This window comes from Apteryx rowi, unplaced genomic scaffold (genome assembly GCF_003343035.1).
Source record: "Apteryx rowi isolate R43461 unplaced genomic scaffold, aptRow1 scaffold_462, whole genome shotgun sequence".
NCBI classification, from domain to species: Eukaryota; Metazoa; Chordata; class Aves; order Apterygiformes; family Apterygidae; genus Apteryx; species Apteryx rowi.
The window spans coordinates 633,194-656,866 of NW_020450719.1; the positions used below are offsets into that span (position 1 = coordinate 633,194).

The 23,673-nt window shown below is 38.4% G+C and overlaps 1 protein-coding gene across 1 annotated transcript in view; it reads left to right on the forward strand.

The window, feature by feature from the left end:
• Positions 1-744: 744 nt before the first annotated feature.
• Positions 745-23,673, forward strand: part of LOC112971908 (serine/threonine-protein kinase 32B) — a gene marked incomplete at its 3' end in the record, with an annotated part of 101,333 nt that continues 78,404 nt past the window's right edge. The window contains exons 1-2 of the mRNA XM_026077796.1: positions 745-794; positions 9,464-9,615. Of these exons, the coding sequence (XP_025933581.1) occupies positions 9,497-9,615 (119 nt within the window). The remainder of the gene's footprint in view (positions 795-9,463; positions 9,616-23,673) is intronic.

Consider the following 23,673-nt stretch of genomic DNA (forward strand, 5'->3'; position numbering starts at 1 on the left):
CATTTCTGGAAAATGAAATATCTCACTCACCTTCACAGTACACCACTTCACTGTCTAGGGCAGAGCATGTTATCATTTAGATTTTCATGAAGCTGGAGCAAATTCATTCTATTGCCAAGCTAAAAGGAAATCTTTCAAAACAACTTATGCTACATCTATGAAGTAGACTTAAAAATATTAGTATTATATATGGTGTTAAGGTGGCAAAGTTCAGAGTAGCTGATCCTGCTAGCCCATGATGGGGCAAGTTCCATCACTTTAACAGAATACCTTCTTGAATAAAAGATGGGAATTGTCCTGTGGAGTGATTACTGTAACAACACTATCCTTATATTATACATATCTGTAAGCAGATGGTATTACTTACCTGAATTATTTAATACTCTTTTAATAGCAATTTCCAGAAGGATTAAGATCTGGGCAGTGCTAACGTCTGCCTAATGCAACTAATTTGCTGTCTTCTTACGTGGTTAGGACAGAGATTTGTTGCGTTTTGGAGACATTGGACATTGGAGGCATTGGGCCAAGATGGGCTGATGAACAAATTAATATTTTAATGCAAGTTTCCTCTTTTTCTAGCTATTAGATAGATTTGGTGTTTTAAGAGAAACAGTAAATATCACATGGTAAAATGGCATTAATAGGAAACTGCCATTTGTTTTAATTGTTATTTGATTTCTGATTCTCATTTAGCACTTGGCAAACTATTTTCCTTCTGTTCTCTACTTTATTTTGCAGTTAACTTTGACCACTTTCAAATATTGCGGGCTATTGGGAAAGGGAGTTTTGGAAAGGTAAGAATCAATTTATTTTTAGCAATTAAAAATCTAACAGACAATTCTTTTGTGTATTTCTGATATGATCTCATTAGACACTACTATAAAGGAACATAGGTTTGTAGACTTCTGCTTTTTGAAGACATTCTGATCTCAGTCATACTGACTCAGATTGTACACTAAATTATTTCTATTGCAATATGTTCATTAAAGTTAATTGAGTAAATATGTTTATAATAATTAAATCTCTACAATGGGGATTAGCAGAAGTTAGAAATCAGTCCTCAAAACAAAACAAAAACATGCAAAAAGTTGGAGCAGACCACTTAGTAGACAGTCTGGTAGGGTCATCTTGTTCTTAAAAGTCTGGACTTATTCATGTCTTTAAAATAATTGCAATATTTTAAAGACACTTTACATAGATACAATACACACAGGACTGTATAAGCTGACATTCACTGTAATTATGATCACTGAGTAAATGTTTGTTCAATTCAATGGGCTTGTGTTGAAACAGAGATTAATGGTTTGTTTACACATGAGTAGATGACCTTTCTTTGCTATAATAAAGACTATAACAAGGTTTTAAATTTTAATATGGGTAAATACAAGGCCATGCAGCCAGAGAAAATCATATTAGAAAACCGTTAGAAACCATTACTTGCAGAAATACATTTGAAGGTGAAATACAACTTCAGTAGCCAATCAAGAAATAACTATGTAGACCTTGATTTTAATGATTCTTGAGCACGTGCCAGCTGAGTGGCAGTGGGCTACTTCTGTAATTATACATTACACACATGCATTAGATTTTTTTGGCTCCTGGCCTTCCAGGCAGAAAATTGACTTTCATTGTACAGGAGCCTAAAATGCTTCACGCAGACCATTGCCTTCCTGGCGTGTCCTTGCTCTGTCCAGTGGATTCTACGAGAAGTGCTCTCGGAGGTGAATAAGAGAATATGCTGCCGATGCAAAACTGTAGTCAAGAATTCCTTCAAAAATCAGGGTGGCTGGAGAGCTGTGACTGTTTATTATCACAGTGCTCTAACGGAGCCTCTTATCAAACAAAGGATAGCTTCCCATTGCCTGCAGTGCAAGTTAGGTCCAATATAAGCACTTAGAAAAGTATCCAAATCATCCTGGCCATCACAAATGTCTCCTGAACCCCTCTCTTTCTTCAAAGCTTCCACGTTTGCACTTCACTGTCTCTGCCTTACCAAAGGGGCTCTGTCCCTTCCACATCATGCCTGAAAATTAAACAACCCTATGGGCTTTTTGGTGACTTGGTGGTTGATTCATTCTTGTCTATGGCATCAGTGTGTGACATTTCCTATGAGGGCAGGATTCAGGAAACGTTGCTGAATGTTTCTATGATGATATTTCTAGAAACAGCTAATTTTCTTATGGGCTTATTTTTTCTTATGGGCTGCAGTGTTCTTCTGAGCCTATTTTGGGAGTAAGTGTGAGAATAAAGTTTCACAATCCTGAGAGAATATACTCAATGCAAGAAAGAAAGAGTACATAAGGTCCCCTTTGAACTTAAATCCTTAATTTGCAATTGTCAATGCAACACAGGAGTCCTTGGCATAACAGGCTTATTTATTCCAAATGAATGCAAGCTTCCAGCCAATCACCTTATTTTTCCTTCCACACACAGAAAGAAAGAAACCCATTTTAAAATGACCTATTGTACCGTAGCCAAAAGCACAACATAGTAAATCAGTCAGCATTTCAAAAGTGTCTTTCTCTGTGAGTCAGTCTTGTCTCTCCCCTTCATTTAGAAGCCTCATTGCTGGCAACTTTTCCTATTACTGTCCTTCTGGAACTACCTGGCAGCAGAAAACATCAACAAATGATGCAAGGCCTCTAATCTCTATTGACTCACTGTTTAGTTTGGGGTCTACTGCACTCTACCATACAGCAACACGCAACACCGTGTTTGGTATCACACTTTCCTTAAGCTGCTTTCTTCCTTTATGACTGCTCTGTGGCCTTTTTTGTTTTCTGAGAACAATAGGATTTTTTAAGACAGGCTCTAGTTTTTTATTTTATTGTTCTTGGTACAATCACTCTCTCTCTCTCTCTCTGTCTCTCTCTCAATATTTCTTAAATTACTGTGGTTGCTACAGCAACCTTAGGCCTCTGTAGGATATTGCTGCAGGAGGTATCTGGAACGGCAGCCAGGCAGAGACTCTGCACAGCTCATCTCGCTTGTGTGCACACTGCTTGGGGTAACCTGGGCACCCTCTCTGCTCCACCAGGGCTCACTGCTTCAGCAGCTGCGCCCCGGCTCTGCCAGCTGCCTTCAGAAAGCAGATTTCTGACTTTTCCATCAGCTGTTGCAATTTACAGTGGCTGCATTTGCTGTTACAGGAATTCCCAGGCCATTCAGTATCAACCTGTTTATATCCAAAGAGTTCACCTTTCCTGGGAAGGGATCACCAGTTTTGAATGATGCTGCCCCAGTGACCTTTGTTCTCGCAGGGGCAGGTTAAGGCAGATGCAGTCTCCTGCATGCTCCAGTATCTTCTCTAGGGAAAGTGAAGGGACATCACAGCAATTGTGAGGGTAGGAAAAAAGCATGGAGAGAAGAGAAATGAGGAGCATAATCTGGTTTCTGGAAGCAAGCAGGCTTGCTTCTCTTTGCCTGGAAAGAGTTCAGTTTGCAGTTGGCTACTGGGTAGATCAAGAACTTGAGCTTTGAGCCTGCTTGGGACCATTTTGGCCATAGCTTTTGTGCAGCTCAGGGGGTCCTGAGGCTTTATTCAAGACAGGTGACATGTAAGCTACTTCAGACCGATGTGTGACCCCTGACTGAATACTCGTCCCCCTCCTGGACATGTGCCCTTTTGCCCAGTATATATCTGTATCTGTAGGCATGCATAGATACTGGTGCAGATCTCTGAGCTGCTGAGCAGCAAGCAAGACCAGAACAAGGTATGTGGCACAGCTAAAAGCAGTCTTGCTGGCCTCAGTGACCTTGCTTTGCTGGGTAGGTGAAGGGCGCTCTTTACTTATGCCTTGGTGTCCTCATCTGTAACATGAAATATTGATTTTTATTTTATTGTTGTTTTGGATGCTAGTTGTGCTTTACATGGTCCAGCTATTAGTATTTTCAGATACACTTGAGGTGGATCAGGTCAGAAACTTCCTCTGAACAGTTTTTGTCTATATATTAATTTTTTTCCTTCTAAGTAAATTCAAAGTGGACAATTAGAAAAAAATCAAACCAAAAATTCTGAACACCGGTCTAAGAAGTTATTTCTTTATGCCATGCCACACATTGTAAGTGCTCTCTTATGTTTAATCTGGCTAAATTTTTTTCTTTTATATATAAATATAGCCATCATTCCCATCAATTAAAATACTGCAAAAACGTATGTATTTGAAGATTGTTCAATAAATAAAACATTGACTGGGAGTGAAATACAAAAAAAAAAAATCATTTTTCTTTACTGCAATTGTAATGTCATAGCTGCAAACTTACTGCTGCAAAATAATTTGTATTCAGCTGCAATGTCTAAATTTCAGGGATATTATAGTATCAATTTTCTTCAAGTTCTCTGTTCATGTTAACAGGTATATTGAACAATCTGACCTCCTTAAATTAAATTTAAATTATGATTTCAATGTACAAACTCTTCCTCCTTCTATTTGTCTAAGATACTGAGACACAGGGCATAATTCTGATTAATTTGGTTGTATAAAACAGTGACTTCCTCTGCTGAAGTAATTGAAATTACATTGGTGTAAAACAGACGGGAGCCCAGAATCAAGTTTGCGCTGATTGAGGGTACTTTACTAAATAATATGCAAAAAATTTCAGAAAGAAATCTGCTGCTATCCTAAAGCAACATAATGCACAACTACAGAATATTATTATTTGACAGTATAACCACCTATTTTTTTTAGTTTGAGTTAATATGAAAGAATACTAACCAGATGCTCAGTCCCAGCTACAGCTAGTTTTCTCAGGGGAATCTGGGAATGAATCCCTCTATGTCAAGGAAATTTCCTAGCAGTGTAAAGCCAAACTTCTGACATCCATTCTCCGGCTTGTTTTTGCAAAACTCACCCAGTCTGCTTGTAGGCTGAGTCTACGACAATTAATTTTAAGAGTATGCGAGTAAAAAGCAGATCAGGTGGCAGTATCTGGAAACATGCTTCGTAGGCAGATTTGTCCATTCTGACATTGAGTGTGAAACGTGTCGCTGGCTTCTGGCTTGTAGTCTCCTACATATAGGCGTGTATCTTCTGTTTCGATGGTGCCACAGCCTCTCTCCTGGGCTGTGATTACTCACGACAGTTATAGGTGATCTATTGACCTATACCTGACCCTATCCATATCTGATATATTGACATGATTAGTGCATAAGAGATGGTACAGAAGCGAAGCTGAAGTGCTGCTCTGCAACTTCAAGCTTGCCACCTAACAGAGACCATGTTCAAAGGAGCTTCCTCTGGCATCTCTCCTGGTTTATGACCTGTCATACCACCATATCATATACTAGTTTAAGAAGTCCTATACATGAAACTGAGACCAAAATGGCTTTACTGAGACTAAGTGCTCCTGTTTCCTGCTGTTCTGCTCTCAGGATCTAACATGTGGCAGCTAGGCATCTCATGAGGTTAATAGGAAAAATGACAAGTCTGTGCTCTGCAGCAAAATTTTCAGCTATCCCCCTCTTCTGGTTTCAAAAGTACTTTTCTGAAGCTACCTATGGCCGCTCCTATGCAGCATTGTACAGTTTTCTGCAGCAAACCAGCAGCAAATTCTGCCCAGGTTTTATTCAGCAGAACTCTCCAGCTTCCCTGACCCAGCTCTGTAAGAGCCAAGAGGGCACTCAGTCACTGAAAATGGTCTTAGTGTCTGTGACCTATTAATCTGCAGATCAAAATGGAGCTGTATGGGTTCTATTTTTCGCATGTGAAATCAGAGGAAATCAGAGATGCAGAACACAGCTTAGAAGTGGATCACAGTCTAGCTTGTTCCTGAAAGGTTCAGTTTAGTGCTGCAGTCATAATGTATTCGTTTTCTTCGTTCTGAGGGCAAATGGCTCCAAGTCACACTCTGGTGAAATTCCTTCTAACCTGGTAATTTTGAAAACAATTCATCGTTGCCGTCTCCCAGGTATCAGAAAGACACAACCCTGTGACAACAGCTTAGACATGTAGGAACATCCTCTTTAGGAAGGGAATATATTTGCAAGAGGCTTTTAAATTTAAATCAGCACCCCATAACTTCAAAGAAAATTAACAAGACAAGTTTCATCTTACCTACTTTTAAACACGTACAACATAGATGCCTACATCCAAGCTGGTCACCTAGAGTCCCTTTATATTGGGTAGAAGAGAAGCTGTCCCTCTCGAATTGATTCCCTTACCCATTTAGATCTTTGCTGTAGAAAGAGATGGTCTGTGCTCTGAAAGTGCCTGTCCCTCCCTGCTAACTACGAAGCTGGATAGCTGGTTAGTTGAGTTCATCTGACACCTATATTTGGTTTACAGAGATTGCTGAAGCAATGATATCAGTTTGAGCTGAGCAAAATCATTGGCCTTTGGAAAAATTCAAAGAGGATGTTTTAGCAATGTGAGCACGACAGGCTTCCATACTGATATGTGTAAATAAGGCAGTTCCGCACAGACTTCCTTGTATAATGAGTCTTCACAGAATTTGTTTGTTGAGGTGCCAGAGCACCTGTTTGTCCCTATTTTAAAATGCCTCCTTTGGAAAGAATTTAAACGATAAACAAAAAAACAATTTAAACATTTCCCATTAAGACTGCACATATGAGGAAAACTCTAGGGTTTTTCCTTTCTTTCCTGCAGTAGCTGAGCAGTTTAAGCTTCGCAGAACAGCCTGTTGATGTTCTGCTCAGAAGGAAAGCTGACAGCCAGGAGGTAAAAATGCCAGCGAGTGTCTGCACTACTATTTAGCACTGTCATAGCAATGTCAGGTGTTTTTCACAATAATATCAGTATGAATGCAGCCCGGATTTCTTGATTTTTAGCAGAAAGTACCTTCAGTATGCTAATGAAAATCCTGGTGATTTTGAAAACGTTAAAAGATGTGAGCAGGTACACGTTTCTAGAAAATGTTTTTCACTACTCTTTTTTAAGGCTGTATGCTAAGAAAACTTCTAGTAGCAACAGAATTGCCTTGAATGTCCTCTCAAATGTGCTGATTACCCTCATCTTTACTGTCAGATGAGAGAACCGAGTGCCTTTTAGAATCACAACAATGTTGTAAAACATAATCTCTTTTTATTACATATTTAGGTGTTGTGTATGATCCTAGTTTTCTCCATTGGTCAAACCTGTCACCTCTTGCTAGTCAACTGGTTAATACGGAGGCTCTTAGTATAACGGAACAGGTGACTTCTGTGAGCCCCTCTCAGTCTCGGCCAAGTTTCATTTAAGATCATGCTGCAAATTCATGTAAGTGAATGAACTTCTGAACTTGGGTTCTGAGCCAAACTCCATAACTGTTAGATTTTATAATGTGATTCACTAGACTGGAGCAGCCAGCTCCAATTCTGTGAGTGTCCACATAATCTCAGACAGGGAGCAGGATTTGCCACTTGCAAGCTCTGTTACACTTCTGAAAAATTGGCAGAAGTTTGAACAATTCTTTTCCTCCCTCCATTTCAACTCAACCCCACCTGCGGTCTGTTCTTTCCCCAAGAGGCCAAATCCAATTTCTTATTTTTACATAGTTTGGGTTCTTTCTCTATAGGCTTGAACCTTTAGTTATTTTCAGGACTTCACCAACATTCTGACTTTCCATAACAGCCCAAGGAGGAAAACAAAACAAAACTTCAGTACACATCATTGTGCAGGATTGATGGCCTCAAGAAAAAAAAAACCACTGCCATTCCTGTTTTACTTAATTAGTAGAACATCTCCCAGTATTAGGAAAGGTAATTAGAAAGGTTGTTTAATTAAACCTTATCATTAAAAGTTAAAAGTACTCTATTAATTCCTATCTTTGGTCTGCATTTGAGCTCAAGAACACAGTTTGTGGAAATAGAGTTCCAGAGAAATAAATGTGGTTCAGTTTTGACCCCACTTCTGGAGGGACTGGAAAAAGGTGGAGGAAGTAAAATATGCCAATGGAAAGCTCCTAGAGCATTTCCTTTGATGGTAAGGTATAACCGAGCGTGCTGTGCCTCCCTCTAGGGCCCTGACCCTGAGCTCTGGTGGGTTGTTACTGGGCCCAGAATTTAGGTGACACCTTATTAGAGTCAAATAAGAAGTTTCAGCTCTTCTAAGTTGTCTCAATTTCTCCAAAGCATTTCTGAACTTTGAGTATGCAAGTTCCTTAAAACACAAATCAAAATCCAAAGGATTTCTTTTTGGTTGACCCAACAATATAATTTGATATCTGAGCACTAATCTCATATATGCATGCATATGCATATATTATAATATGTGTGTGTGTGCACATGTGTTTTATATATATATATATGTATAGTATAAATATATATATTAAAAAATATAAAATAATAGTGCCCACACCAAATGAATCCTGCATAATATCCTTGAACTTACTACAGAGTTGTGGTATCAAAACCGGATACTTACAATTGGTAGTCTGTATATGTCCTGATGATGAAAGATTCTGATTGGAGCCTATGACTGTATCAGCAATATAAATGTTGCATCAAAATGGTATTTTCAGCTTATGTTCTTTAAGCTGTAAGACACACTAGGAGTCCCTAAAAAGGGTGTGATCAATTAATAGGAAAAAACCTTCAGAGCAAAATTCTGGTGGATATATAGTTGTGCTCTATTTGTGTATGTAGGATTTGTTATGAAGATGAGATTCATACTAGCTTTGGGGATGAGACACAGATCAATCTTACATTTCTGTGTTGCCACAAATCATATTTAAGTGATGGTTCTTAGATGCAGCGCTGATTTAAGATTGTGACTCTCTCCAGCTTCATGCACAAGGAAACTACTCTACCATCATGACTAATGAAAAAAAACCTACAATTGAGTGCTTATGCTGGAGTTCTCTTCAATAAGATTTTCTTCCTGTGTTTACAAAATTATTTCATTTTTTGCCAAAAAAAAAACGAAATTAAAGCAAAGAAAATTACTACCTGAGACTATATCATTGAAATGGTCTCTTGTGACCTTAAAAATATTATGATGAACCTCTATATGAAAATTCTCTTTCTTTTCAATATTAGTTAAGGGAGAATAATTCTGATATTTAGACGAATTTTTGAGCCAAATGAACTTATGACAAATTTATGATGCAATTATCAAGATGTGCATATTGACTTGTGGGAATGCAGACAGTGACTGTGTATTTTCCTAAGGCAGGAGGCAATAATCTCTGTGATTAGTGCAGTAGCCTGGGATTCAAGCAATTAGTGTGTATTCCTCCTAGCTTTACCAAATAACTTCTGGAAGTTATGCCACTTTCTGGGTCTCAGTTTCTTTTTATACAGAATGGAGTAAATATATAGGTATTCTTTTGTTAATTTATTAATTACAAGCTATTACAAAGAATCCTGCATAGTTGTAACATGGACTTTCTAAAGGTTTTCCTAGTTCATGATATCCAGATCTCCTCGGATTCTTGAAATATTGTAAAAGGCTTCTTTTTTTGAAGTCATAATTGAGTTTTATTTCTGCAGGTGTCAAACTTTACCTTTTATTTTGCTGTCAATTAGGTGTGTATTGTACAGAAGAGAGACACCAAGAAAATGTATGCCATGAAATAYATGAATAAACAAAAGTGCATTGAGAGAGATGAAGTTCGAAATGTTTTTCGGGAGTTACAAATAATGCAAGGCCTGGAGCACCCCTTCCTAGTCAACCTATGGTAAGCAAGTCTTCTTAAAAATTCTATCAAGGATCTATTGTTATCTCCTTTTGCTGAATAAATTCAGGCTCTAGAAGGCTGGAAAACTGGAAAGAATGAAAGAATGACCTCTTTTTTAAGATATTTGGTTTTTGCTGAGGGTTTTTTTTCATAAATATTTTAGAGGTGGCCTTTTGTACTGCAATATTCAACATCCCTTTCACATTTTCATTTCTGGTTTGGGTTCTCCCTAGATTGTTATAGCAGTATGTGGAGATATGTTGTTCTGTCCATCTTTATCATTTCTTTTTGACAATACCTGGACTAAGTAACTGATTTTAAGATGGTGGAATATCAAAACCAAACATTCAATTAAAAAACGTTTTGAGTTGATTTAGAGAAATTTCAAAACTCAATTACTCTTAAAAAATGGTGACAGGGAATGACATGAAATCATCCATTTGTCACCTGAAATTTCTCTTACCCTTCCAGTAAAAACATCTGAATGCCTCAGTCATGAGAGTGTGAGAAATTGTTGGTCAAGTAATGACTAGGTCCAACTGTACCACAAACTTAAAATATTTGATGGCTTTTATCTAACGATAGTGGTAGTGGGATGCAGACTTTCTTACCTGATCTAAAGATGACCTATATCATTTTAAAAAAAGGATATAAACTATTATGTTATGAGAACTATTCAGTTAATGAATAGCTTGATTGTCTGCAGATGTTCACAATGCAAACAGACCTTCTATTTTGTGAGTTTTTAGCAGTCTTACTAGAGTTCAATGACTAACCTACACTCTTTTGTCTGTCCTTTAGCTCTCTCTTGACCTGTGCTTTGGAACAATTTCTTGTTGCCAGTTTAGCACCTTTCATGAACTAAGAGCCAGATTATTTTCTGGCTTAAGTGAGCACAGCTTTAGTTTAATTGCACCCACTTATATCAGCAGAAGACTCGATCCCAAATTTCATTCAAAAAGCACCTAATCATATATACGTGTCTCAAGTGCTCTCCACTTAACACAAATGATCATACTTGAGCTCATCCAATGTCTTGTCTCCAACAGTGGTGTGATACAAAACTTTCCCAGTATACTCACCAAGGTCCCAGCAACTTGTACTCTGGGGATTTCTTCACCAAAGATATGGTATCTGTGTGCTTTGTAGCCCGTGGATTTTTCTTTCATACATTTGCGTAATCTCTCTGAACCTATACAAACTTGTTCTATAACGAGAGGTGGCAAGGATTTCCACTGTATGACTAGACATTGTGCAGAAACAGTTATAGGCTGATGTGACCTGCAAGATACTTTTTTAAGCATAACAATGCTGAAGAATTAAAGATCAAATATTTATTGTGAAACAAGTTGTATGCTATATTGCAGTTACTGAATTATAATTGGCTAACATATTTTTTCTTATTTTCTTTTGTTATGCCAAAGATCAAACCTGGAAGAGACAATACCTTAAAACGTGTTGGGTTTGATGACATTTTTCTTGTAAATAATTAATGTATTCTTCTCATGCTTCTGAGACACAGTCCCAAGATCTCAAGGTTCAGGTGTCATACTATATATGTACATGTTCCAAGAGAAATATAATACTCTAAAATTAGCAAAATATTTCAGGTAAAAAAGATACTATTCAAAATGCACCACTGTACTAACAATGATCTACATCCAGTGCCTCTAGCAATGCTTATAGATGATCAGACTGTCTAGGATGCTTATTTTGGAGGATGACCAATTTTTCTTTGAAGGCAATACACAGAGGGGGCCTTCCCACCACATCAGTTCACTTAGTAAATGACAGGTCCACTGTAACAGATGGAGCCAGAAGTATATACCTGCATTAAATCATGTGAACGGCTCAGAAGCTGAAGCTCCTGTCTCACACTCACCAGGGCTGGTTTCCAGGACTGTGTATAAGAAAGAAGGACACGGACTATCCTGAGACTTACATCCAGATGTAAAAATAGTGCCTGCATTCTGGGGCTATCTTGCCAAACCATGCCATTTGCTTGCACAGTTATACAGCCCCTGTTGCATTAGTATCTAAATGCTTCACAGCCTGAAATGTTTATGTAGACAACATCATCTGGTTCTCCTTAGAGCAAAAACGTGACTCTGCAAAGGTACATATAAGCCAGCAGACGAAACAGCACCCAGGACCATTCCTGGTTGCTGCCGTGTGCAGCTGGAACAGCCCTTGGCACGCACCAGGCCCATGCGAACCAGCCCTTTCCCAAACAACCTCTGGGCATAGCTCAAGAGTTATAATGTCCAGGGATCATTTTGGCATGGCCAGCCTCCATCAGCGACTAGGACTTCCTATCATAGGCACAAGCTGTTCCATGCCAGCTGGTCTGAGCGCTCAGGAATGATCCCAGAGAGTACAGCCAGAGAGTGCCTTAAGCAGCACAAGCTATTCGAGGGACACTTCTTCATCCTTGCAATTGAAGGTGGGCAACTGTGTAGCCAAATCTTGGGTATATCACACTCTTCTGAGATCTAGCAACTGGGACATGCACAATTAGAGCTGTAGGAAATTTTCAGAGAATAATTACATTGACAAATACTTATTATTTACACCTGAAGTTTTTCTCCTCGGACATTATGCATTCACATTTCCAGGGGTTCAAAGCCATGACTCCAGAGTAAGAGGCTGAGCATGCATTTTAACCAGGACAAGTGTGGCAAATGAAAGACTTGAGCCCAGGCCTGCCCCAAAATAATTTAGTCTCCCAGAAAATCTTGTTCTTCTTTGTACCCCACCTGTAGTATGTTTCTGTAAAATGCACTTAGAAAGTTCTGATATATTTCTCGAGTGTCTACACTTGCAGACTGCAGTATCATATTCCACACCTCAGAACCCTCCGTCTAACTCAACATTTGCCTGAAATTCAAGATATTCTACTCCTTGTTTTTAAATAATAATTTCTGTTGTTGAACTACAAGGGCAAAATACAAAAATCACAAGTGATCCACAAATACCTGTCATGTCTGTTTTAACATTAAGTCATGTGAAGCTCTTAAACATATTAAATATATCACATTTATTTAATCATTCAAACTGCATTTTATTTGTTTATTTACTATCATGGAAAATGGAACACTGCAAGTAGAAATGGAATATTCCTGTTAAACATATTTTATGTGTTCCCAGTAATAACCTTTTAAAATAATAGTATTTGTATTTTCATTGATTGTTGGTGAATTAGCAGCCTACTTAATGCATTTTGACTTGCAGTTTAGATACAATAATAATTTGCATTAAATGAGCTTACATTGCAGCTATAACTTATATTGGATGATTAGCAGGAATCCATGAGATTTCCTCTTATGACTCAATTCCTGGCATACTAATGGAAGGAAATCATTGAAGCTGCATTTCTGCTATAGTAATTGCAGCTATGTTTGTGTTTCTTTTTTCTGAGTCAGATTTTTTTCTGTTCATTTTGTTAATTACATTGTAAATGTACAAAGGGGCTGTTACAGGAGGTACTAATTTTAGCTTATTTCATAAACGGCAATATGAATTTAAAAAGGTGTAATTATGTTATGGTGTGTGTGCATGAACTGAGCTGCAGGTCATGTAAATATTCAGTTTTTTTGACTAGGCCATTTTGGACTAATCTGTCTTTCTAGGCTCTATCACACTGACCGAGATGAGCGTCAGAATCCCATCAGCCTATTAAATTCAATGACCATCTCCCTGTGCTGGGATATCTAACTTTGCCCACAGATATTCAGAAGTAATTATTCAGAGAAAGTATGTACCAATCTGCCATCTAGAGCTCTGTTGCAAACCACGTTTAAGCAGATAGGCACTAACACTGTGTCTAAACCCTTGGAGAAGTCAGAAATTTAGTTGTAGGCAGAACTCAGAACCAAGATGATTAGTGGTGTGCAGCTTTTTGGAAATGGTTTAATTGTTTTGCATGCTCATTTTACGTTAGGCTGTCATTGGATAAAAAACAAAAGCAGATTTTGGAGTAGGATCCGTAATAATAGCAGGATCTGTAGTAGGATCAGTAGTAGGATCTGTAGTGTGTTTGCACTAAACACTTTTCAGACTTGTGGCTAAGCGGTCTTGTAGTCTATGAAGAACGGGAGGGTCCAGAGCCCACATCTCCCACTTTCCAGGTGAGCATGCTGACTATTTGCCTAATACACAAAAAGCAATGGCAGTGCTAACACCTTTATTGATGTAAATGTATCTTACTTGCCCCTTGCAGTCTCAATGAAAAATGATTACCTGGCTGAACACACCCTGAAAGTCTTCAGAAACATCCACTTCTCTCCACTGATTTGATAGGGAAATTAACAGCTTATTTTGACTGCATTAACCCTTCACCTTGATTCCTTCTTCCCTCCCCAAGTCCTCAGACACATGAAGCAAGACTTAAGCTTAGATATGTAGCCTGGATCTGATCTGCTATTATTTTGTCTGGAAGGAATATGAATGATGAAAAATGTAGAGAATTTTATTATCAAAATCCTTGAATTTTTTTAAACATCATTTTCTGTAAAAAGAACTTCAGTTTCATCAAAAATTATTTTTTTGCTTTTGAATGAATTAAAATAAAATCCCTTATTCCTTTTAATTCATAATGTCAAATCCCAAATCTATATTCAAAAGCATATTTGGAGGAAATTCCACTCATGGCAACCTTTTCATGAGTCTGCTGGACTGTTCCTAATCAGAATTGGTGATTTTCAAATATTATTCATCCTAACCTTCGAAGTATTTAATAAAATCAATACCATGGTAAATCTCCCAACAATTCCTTGAACTTAAGAGAATACTAACCAAGGACATTAGTCTTCCTTTGAGAAATTCCATTATCAAAGAGAAAAGTTGACAACTCAAGAAACAAACAAGCCTGGAAAGTCCTTTAGTTATATGTGATAACTGCACAAAGAGGGAATGAAATATGGGTAAGCAACCTGTCATCAGTTAAATTCTTGTGCAGCAAAAGAGAAGAGGGAAAGAAGGTAAACCTTCTGCAGTGGGTTATTCTGCTGGTATCCCCCAGTAATCCCAGCATATACAAGGATACAGAACAGCTAATATAAAACAAGGGCAGTGTTTCAGCTCCATAAGATCTATATTAAAAAGCTTTTTGAGGATCATGCATCTTTTCTGAGCTTTATTAAATTTAATTTTACAATCTGAACTTATAAATCATATTATTTGAAATATGAACTGTCTTTCATAACATCTGACACAGAAAAGAACCATTCTTCTGTAAATGCTCATAATAGCTTGGAGGATAACAGCATTTTTCAGGAAGGGTTTGGGGATGATTTATAAACTTCATTTTGGAAATAAAATTGAATAAATGCTCAAAGATATGTGAGTCTTGTAGCCAGTTTTATCACCTTTAGAGGCATTTCTGGTAGCAGCAATTCCTTCTTAAAATGAAAAGCAGTCCTGTTTTTTATTAGACCTTTGGTATGTGTCATGTGGACTTCAAGCACAGATGAATGAGCTGTAGAAATGTCAGCTGCTAACACAGTCCCACCCTGAGACAACAGCATGCCCCTCTGAGCTCCAACATTATATCTTACATTTATCTTTCCCCACATACCTGGGTGTCCTCTGGTGAGATGTGTAGCATTCCTGAAAGGATCTATATTTTAAATATTTTTCTTACACCATGCATTAGGACTGAGCCAAGATCCACAGACCCTATCTACCAGTATGGTTAAACTTGTCATTACTTTCAAATATGAGTAGATTGACTAACTACTCTGAAAATAACATAGCTTACTACAAAAGACAGACTTTTTTTTTTTTGGCAAAAACATAGATGTCAAAAATGGTGTCTCCGCTGATGTAGATAAGAAAAATATATTTTCTGAACCGTTCCTCAAAACCTGTGAAACATTGAAGTGATCTTATTTTTAGTAGCCTTTCTCAAGGCTATTATGTTCCTTTTAAATTGTCAGAACATTTTCAAAGGCAGCAGAGGGAGACAAATGAAGATTTACTTTTGTCAACTTACAAGTCATTCTCCTAGTACAGCCAGAACAATATGCTTGATATATTTAACATCCCATACAGAAGGGTTAGCTGTATTCTCAGAGTGGCTCTATATCTTGATATATTTTTATTTCTACTCATCACCCTCTGGAAACTCTGTCTTTCACAAGACAGATCTACAACAGTACATTACTGCTATCAGCTAGAGTAGAGCAAGACTAAGTTTCAAATCCAGTGAGAACTGGAAAAAATCAAGAGCACCTATCATGCCAAAAATGTAAATGCTGTGCATGCATGTCTGAATTCACCTATTGCCTCCTGTCTTCAGACTATATTGGCTGTGCTACAGCTGCAGGTTATCCGAAACAGTTTTCATAGAAGGACATTAAAGTTCATCACTACTCTTAGTTCTTTGTGCTGGGTAAGAGGTGGAAATTTTCCGCACTGTTGTTTGCAGGGAAGGCTGAAGCACAACTGCCACCAAAAGTGGACAGTGAGTAACAGCATTCAACTAACTATCCACCTTCATCATCTATCATTGGCCCAGATGTTGAGTTGCTCTGGCACAACTTCAGAGGTTACTCTTGCAAGAAGCTCACAAGCATGCTGGGACCTCTCACAACAGGAGCCCTCTCTTTAAGTTCCTAGGCGGGTTCTCAAAAAAAAAGGAAGAAAAATAAAATAGAAGAAATGCTGAAGAGAATAAATGATTGGTTCAGTCTCAAGTCTTGTAATGGATTGTTTAATGTACACACACACACACACAAACAAACATCACTGGAAGTTATCATTTCCCTGTGAAGACACCCTTGCTAGAATAAACTGGGAGAAATGACACCTCAGGCTGCCCTATAACACAGCTCTTTTCCTCAAACTGGAGTCAAAGAAGAGATGCATAAACCTACAAACCCAAGGAAACAAGCACACCTGGCCAAGTGTTTTCCTGCTGGGTGGAGCTGAAAACAACCAATCAAGTAGCATCAGTTACTTATCAGAAACCTGTGGTGGTTTAGGTGGAGGTACTTCTGGTCAGTCTTAGGGTAGTTTGATTAGTGGCTGTAGGTCTGTGGCTGTGTAGCTCAGTGAAGGAGCATGTTGGGTTTGATGTTGGAGATTTAATCTGGAGAGAAGATATTTTATAGGAGATAGAGAATTTCTTTCCTGGTGTCTTGTATGACCACCTTTCTGAGCTTCAGGATGTACTCTATAGAAGACTGAGTAAAAGTCATGATCTGAGAGGAAAAAGGAAGGGAGGGAAGGATTGTGATGTTTCCTGTTAGAGCATGGGTTGGGTGTTTACAACTAGCAGGACAGCTTCTGGGAGGTATTATGTCCTGCTGAGAAGGAAAGTAAGGTTGTGGGTGATGTCTGTCATCTTAAAGTATGACCCCCAAAAGGTCATGAAACAACAGATCCTGACAGACACTTTATCTCTGGTGAGGAGAGTGTGTCTCAGCAAAACTGCCCAATGCTTTTAGCTTTCTTCTTGTTCATACTCCTCAGCTCTAAGCTTGGCTTATGGGAAGAAAGGCTTTTGTATTGCCCTCCTTGGCTATATTTATATTGGTAAATCAGTATTGGGGAATCTTCCTGGATTCTGGAACTCAATTCTCCATGTTGCTAAACTTTGTATACCTGTTCCTAGTGCAGCTGTACGCTGGGATGGGAGTGCTGTCCCAGATAAGTCCAGATGTAGCCAGAGATCCCTCCAAGCAGGTAGTTTGCATGCAGTCACTCTGTTTTGGAGGCTGATCATTCAATAGGTACAGACACAAGCTTTTCTATGCAACTTGGCCTCAGTACTGGAGAACAGTCCCTGGCACATTTAATTATATAAATGTTTGCTTCTTACTACTCTTGTGCATTTGGTTGTGATCATGAACTCTAGGCCATGATTTTGGTGCCTTCTAGATATCTGATGGACACCAATTCCTTTGTAGGCAAGAAGACATTATAAATTAAGGGAGAAAGATACCTTGCAAGTTTGTCTTGCATAGACCTCATGTGAGTGAATTGGTCTTATGCAGGAACCTCTCTCTCCCCTCATTGTAGAGGGAGCCATGGATGAGTACTTTCCTCATACAGCTAGATAAGTTCATCACTGAATTAATGCAAAATTGGAATAGGTAAAGATATCAGAGCCCTATATCTAAGTTTGAAGAAGGGGAGGAAAAAAAAAAACCAGTCTCTGCTCTCCAGAGCCTTAGAAAAGATAATGATGAAGGAAAAAGGTAGAAAGTGTGGTAAGGCAGTGGAAAGGGTAGGATAATTGGAAGAAGAGACTGTAGGAAAGGTTTGTTGAGAGTTGTAAATATTCGGGGTATTGTTTCTGGCTGCAGAAAGGCAAAATGCTGACTCAAGTGTACTATTTGCTGTATTGGTAACCCCTGGATGCTTGTGTTAACTGAGAACGTTAGCCAGCAGATTAGCAGTAACATCTTAATTTATTGATGCAGCCTGAATGTATGATCCAACAGTTCTTCATTTTGTGCTGATTTTTAACACCATAAGATACTTACCATCAGTATTGGAACACTGCCTGGACTCTGCCTGTATTGAATTGTGTTCTGGTGACTAATTGCTTCCTGTGAGGAAATCACTGCCACCTTTAGATATATATTTTTGGACTTGTTTTAATTCTCTCTTCCTGAAAGCATGCTGGAATTGGCCTTTGGCCTAGTTTAAGTTTTGATCTCTTTCCCATTTAGAAACTGCTGCAATAGGTATTTCATTTCATGTGTGTCATTGAAACCTGGGACCTTTCTTAGGAACCCATTTTCTGCATCATTCTTACGGAGACAAAGACTTATTTGCTGCTCTGTAATAAACTTTTCTCACAAAAACCTTTCACTGCAAGAGGAATTTTATTATTAACACTGATAAAGTTCAAGCTGCTGGAAAACAATCATTTTATTTTAAGAATGTTCAGTTTCACTGTCAGGCTCTTCTTGTGAATTTGGGTTTATATCCCTCTGTAAAGCTGGAGCAATCTGCTATCCAAAGCAGGCCCTCGTGAGCTTGGGGTTAGCCTTGGCCATGTCCCAGTTCTGTAGTGTGAGGAGAGACACAATAATCCTCAAGTCTGAGTGTGGAAGAGGCTTCTACCATTCCTCTTTGGACAGAAACACAGCTCCAGTGCTGTGGCAGGGGTATCCTCAGGACAGTTTGTTGGAGAGCAGGGTTTTGGTGCCCTCAGCCTAATGGGATGGAAAAGAAAGCTCCTTAGATGTTGTTTCAGACTATTGAATTGCCATTTTAGGCAAGAGGTGCTATATTCTTTTTTTGCTTTCATCCTCTGCTTTAAAGGTTATGATTACCAAACATGATAGCTAGAGCGTGTAATTAAGCCAATAACCAAGGTCCTGTAGGTGAAGTGGTTCTTGTAATCAGTGACAGAGTAATGAGTTCATCATGCGAATCTACTATTTTCAGGTAGACATGAGTGATTCTTATCCATGCTGTGGAAACTGGAACTGCAATTAGCCTTTAAAAGCCTTGCTAGAGGCAGGCTATACGAGAGTAGCTCATCACTGCATTAACATAGCCATCGCCATGAAACAGCCATCAGACTGCAAGCAAAACTTACTTGGAATTACCTGTAAAATAATATAGTAATCCAGAGAGTGAATGCAAAGTAGGTAATGATTACTAAATAAAAGTAAGTGCTTAATGTTTTCCCTGCAAAACTTTGATACTGAACATATCTTGCAAATCAACACCCAGTCCAAAAACATTAAAATTGTTCTTGGATGCTATTGATGATATAATATGGCTTGGAAATTATTCCTGGTAATCTAGTTAAAAATATACTTCAGGTGTAAAAGTATAAAAATACACTTGAGGTCCTGACTTTTGATTTCAAACCAGAGCCTAAAAATGCATAGGTTAATTCCTGTTTATTTTCTTTATTTATAAGAGGATTGATCTAAAAGTCTGGACTTTTTTTTTTTAATAACAACATCAAGAACTATCAAAATAGCGGGGGAAAAAAAGGAGTAATTTATGTCTTCTTCAGGACATATGTTAGCTCTTTGAGGCAGAGATCTCACCTTTTAACCTTTCTTAATATGCCAAGTCTACTGTCAGTACTGCCAAATAACAGTTTTCTTTTTGTTCAGATGTTCATAAGGACAGAACATTATCTGAAAGTCTAACTGTATATATGAGAGATAACAATTAAGAGTGTAAGGCAGTTTAAATTGCACATTATAACAATCATATTAAGTAGAGTACTTTTAACATGGTAAATAGCGGAACTGAAATAAAGTGGGAAGTTCAATAATACATTATTGTTCTAATATTGCTTGCTTGGGGATCACTTGCTTTGGTTCATTAAAGCTTTTCAAAGCTTTATTTTAAAAGTAGACTACAGAGTGTTAAAGAACAAGTGGGCAGTAATCCAATTTTATTTAACAAAATGATATTTATTATACTTGTGGAATAGTGATACTACTTAGCTGATACTAAGACTTAAAGTTTAATCATCATTTTCCTAAGTAATGACACTTTTTCAGTCTAAAATTCTTATTAGAAGAGACTAATTCTCATGCTTTGTAAGTACATGCTTCATAAGGGAGGAATGGGAGTTTCTTTCCTCCTGATGGACTCTAGTTGTACTCCTTACCCAACCAAGGAAATCTCACGCGCTCTGAGGTAATGACTGTTTAAATTCATCTGCAGAACAGTTCTGGACAGGAGGAAAACGAGTTCTGCCTACCAAATTCTCTTCAGCTAGCTAAACTGGAATTTATACTGGACACAGTGGGTAACTTCTTTCTTGCAAAAAGCAGAGGTGCTGGATCGAGCCCTGAGGGCAAACAGACCAGCAAAATGCAGCTAACAAAGGTAACTCCTCTTCTTGAAGTTGCATAGCTCTCACCGGCCCACTGACAGATGGGTTCAGAGATGTTAAACAATAGGGTGGGAGAAGAGAAGAAGGCAAACAGGAGTGATAATGAGCCGGGTGGGGGTGTGTGTGCAAACACTGGGGATGAAAGGAGAATTCCCCCCTCCCCCTTCCATGGGTACAAAATCTGAAACCTAATCACAGAATATAGCAAATACTGATGCATGAACCACTTTCGAAGGTCTGAACTCTTCTACTGGCACTTGGAAATAAACCTGTCATTTGCAGATTTTCATGGCAAATAATTACTTTTTACTGAGAATAAGTCACAAAAACTATCTGAAAACACTTGATGTCTGAAAATAACTTTTTCATGCCTCCGGTATTTTCATGACCTTGTTATCAAAATTCTATGAATGCTTTATCAGACAATGCTATGCAGTGACTTTGTGGCTGCCTCTTTTTAATTCAGAGCTCTCTTTTCTAATAAGAGTTGTCAAGTTTTCTGATATGTGTAGATATTGTTAAGAGTCTAAGTATATTTAATAACCAGATATATTCCTTGTCTTTTAGACAGGTTGAGTATCTACGACTCACACTAGAAAGACTTTCAGGTGCTGAATGGGTGCTCAAAAGACAATTACATATTTAGGCATCTTTATATTCCTAAAAGTATAATTTTATCCTTTTTTTTAAAAGAACAAACAAAATATTGGGTCAAGATATAAATTTGTTGTTGTTGAACGTCAAGTGGAGAATGTGCACTTATCTTAGAGCAGCAAAGAAAGTTAATTTTATTTGAGATCTATCAGAAGAAGCAGAGACACTGCTTACAGGCCTATGTGTGTAATGTCTTTTCTGTACAACCTGAACATAAATTCTTTCTTCTGAACATAAATTCTTTATGGAAAGGTAAGGCACTGTTTCTTTGCCAGTCAGTACAAGCAGCTCTATAAATGTCAGATAGTATCAATTTCACTTCCCCAAACAACTTTACTGGAAGATCCAGAGCTTACATGTGAACACTAGCATATTTTTGCTAGATCTGGGAGGCCTGATACAGCAATGCTTGCCATTTGCCATCAGCCATAATGCAGCATGCCTGCATTTAAGTGGTCTGTAAGTATGGGTTTAGACAAGCTACACTATGTGCTGTCAACATACTGTTGTGTTATCACTGTTCTACCAAACTGGCAGTATCTGGTGTCTAACAGACCTCCTACTGACAAATAAGGCAGCATCAAATGTTGATCTGTATTTAGAACCATTAAATTACAGAATAGCACTAATGAAATGTGTTTTATTCTGACACTTGTTTAAGTGGAAACAAGAATTCTTGCTGTATGTAAAAACTAGCATTAGTTATGAGGATATAAAGGTACAGGAAGACAGGTAAGCAGGCTTAAAGGTTGAGACACTGATTCCAGATACATTGATCTTTTATATTATGAGTGATATTTCTCATGAGCATGTTTGAAGTGTTCACCTCGGGCCCATGGGCAACATTCCTTCCATATCTCAAGTAAAAGGATCAAAGGTGAGTGTTTTGCCTGGGAAGCTCTGTGATCAACAGTCACCTCACAAGGCTGAGACAGCTGAACAGCACAACCTCATTCATTTAGGGTGTGTGCGTGGCGGGGGAAATCCTAGACTTGTGACATTGTGATGTATATCGATGCTGACAAAGAAATTGAACTTTCCTATTGGCACTACTCTGCCATCAGTTTGAGCTTGCATTTCATCATTAAGCAATTCCCCCTCAATCTATGCACATTGTCCTTGAGTTCCTAGACAACATGGTGGTGCATCTCTTCTGTTCCTGACCAGCCACACCAGGCCTTACCCTGCCTGGTGGGTTCACCAGTCACTTGGGTTGTACAGGAAGTGTCTGCTCAGGTGCTGTCATTGGATTTCCTCTCCTCCTCCTTTCTTCCCACATGTCTCACAGGAGTCTTGTGGCTGGGAGTCCACTTTGTTTTATGATGGGGGTGTCTCGTGAACTCTTTATAACTGCTTATTTTATTTCATGAAATGCAGCTGAATAACTTAAGTGTTTTAGGTCTCCCTTTTTTTTTCCCTCCCCTCTGCAAATAATTTAAGAATATCTTAACAGCGTTTTGACATATCAACTTCAGGATGCCCCTGTCAACAAATACTGAGTTGCCCATGGCTTCTTATTTTGCTTTCTGCCTGGTACATTTGATACTAAGTCCACTTGACTTGTGTAACTAGTGGCAATAGCTGATACTTTGGTTTAGGTGAAATATCTTTAGTGTTATCACAGCCTTTCACAAGTACAGCCTGCTTTAATGACACCCTGAATTCATTTTTCTGTAATTGCTTACTAGAACAGTTTCATTTCATTCCCTAGAATGTCATTCTTTTGTTTTCTTTTCTCTCTCTTACTTGGGAGACATCTGAATATTTAGCATGTCACCAAGACTCTAGTGCTCTCTTGAGATGTATGAACTCTTTCCTGCTGATGAGGGAAGAATGGTGCCCTTCAAATTGCTCTCTGATCTCTCTTCAAGCAGAGTATCCAGGCTGTACACCACCTTCTGTGCACTTGCAGGCACAACCTCTTTCGAACCAAGAATGCTGTCAGTAGCTGCAGAATAATGGAGCTGTCAAACATAATCAGATTGGGAGGAACAGAAAGGATCATCTAGTTTTCCAGAGCAATGCACAGAGGAGGACAGAAGTCATGGTTGACACACTTTCCAGACAGGTTGATAGTCCTGGGCAGCTGGCCCTTGGTTCCTCTTACAGCTGGTGTCAGACAGTTCAGTGTTGTATCAGCAGAAATAGATCTGCTTCCTGGTTGAAACACTTTTTTTTTTTTTTTTACTTTTTTTTTTCTCTGCTTCTGTTCAATCACTCATGTATAAAATGACCCAGTTTAACCTTGGAAAGATGCTTCTGTTCAACTTTATTCCTTCACAACTCTCGGAAGTTGAAGAGGCAAAGTTATAGTGAAATTAAATGATACTGTCTGACAAGCTAAGACTGGCATCTTTGTTTCACAGAGACATGATGGGTTTTGTAGTGGTCTGGAATGAGTGGTAAAGAAGAAATTGTATTTGCTCATTGATTAATCTGGAAAAAATACTGCTTTTTGTCTTGTCTTTTGTTACTTGGAGAAATTGGTTAAGTTTGTAGGACTCTGATCTGTGTTCTCCTCCACCCTCTTCCACATCCCCCATGAATACAGAGCCTTAATTGGAAGCTGCAGTAGGAGAGCA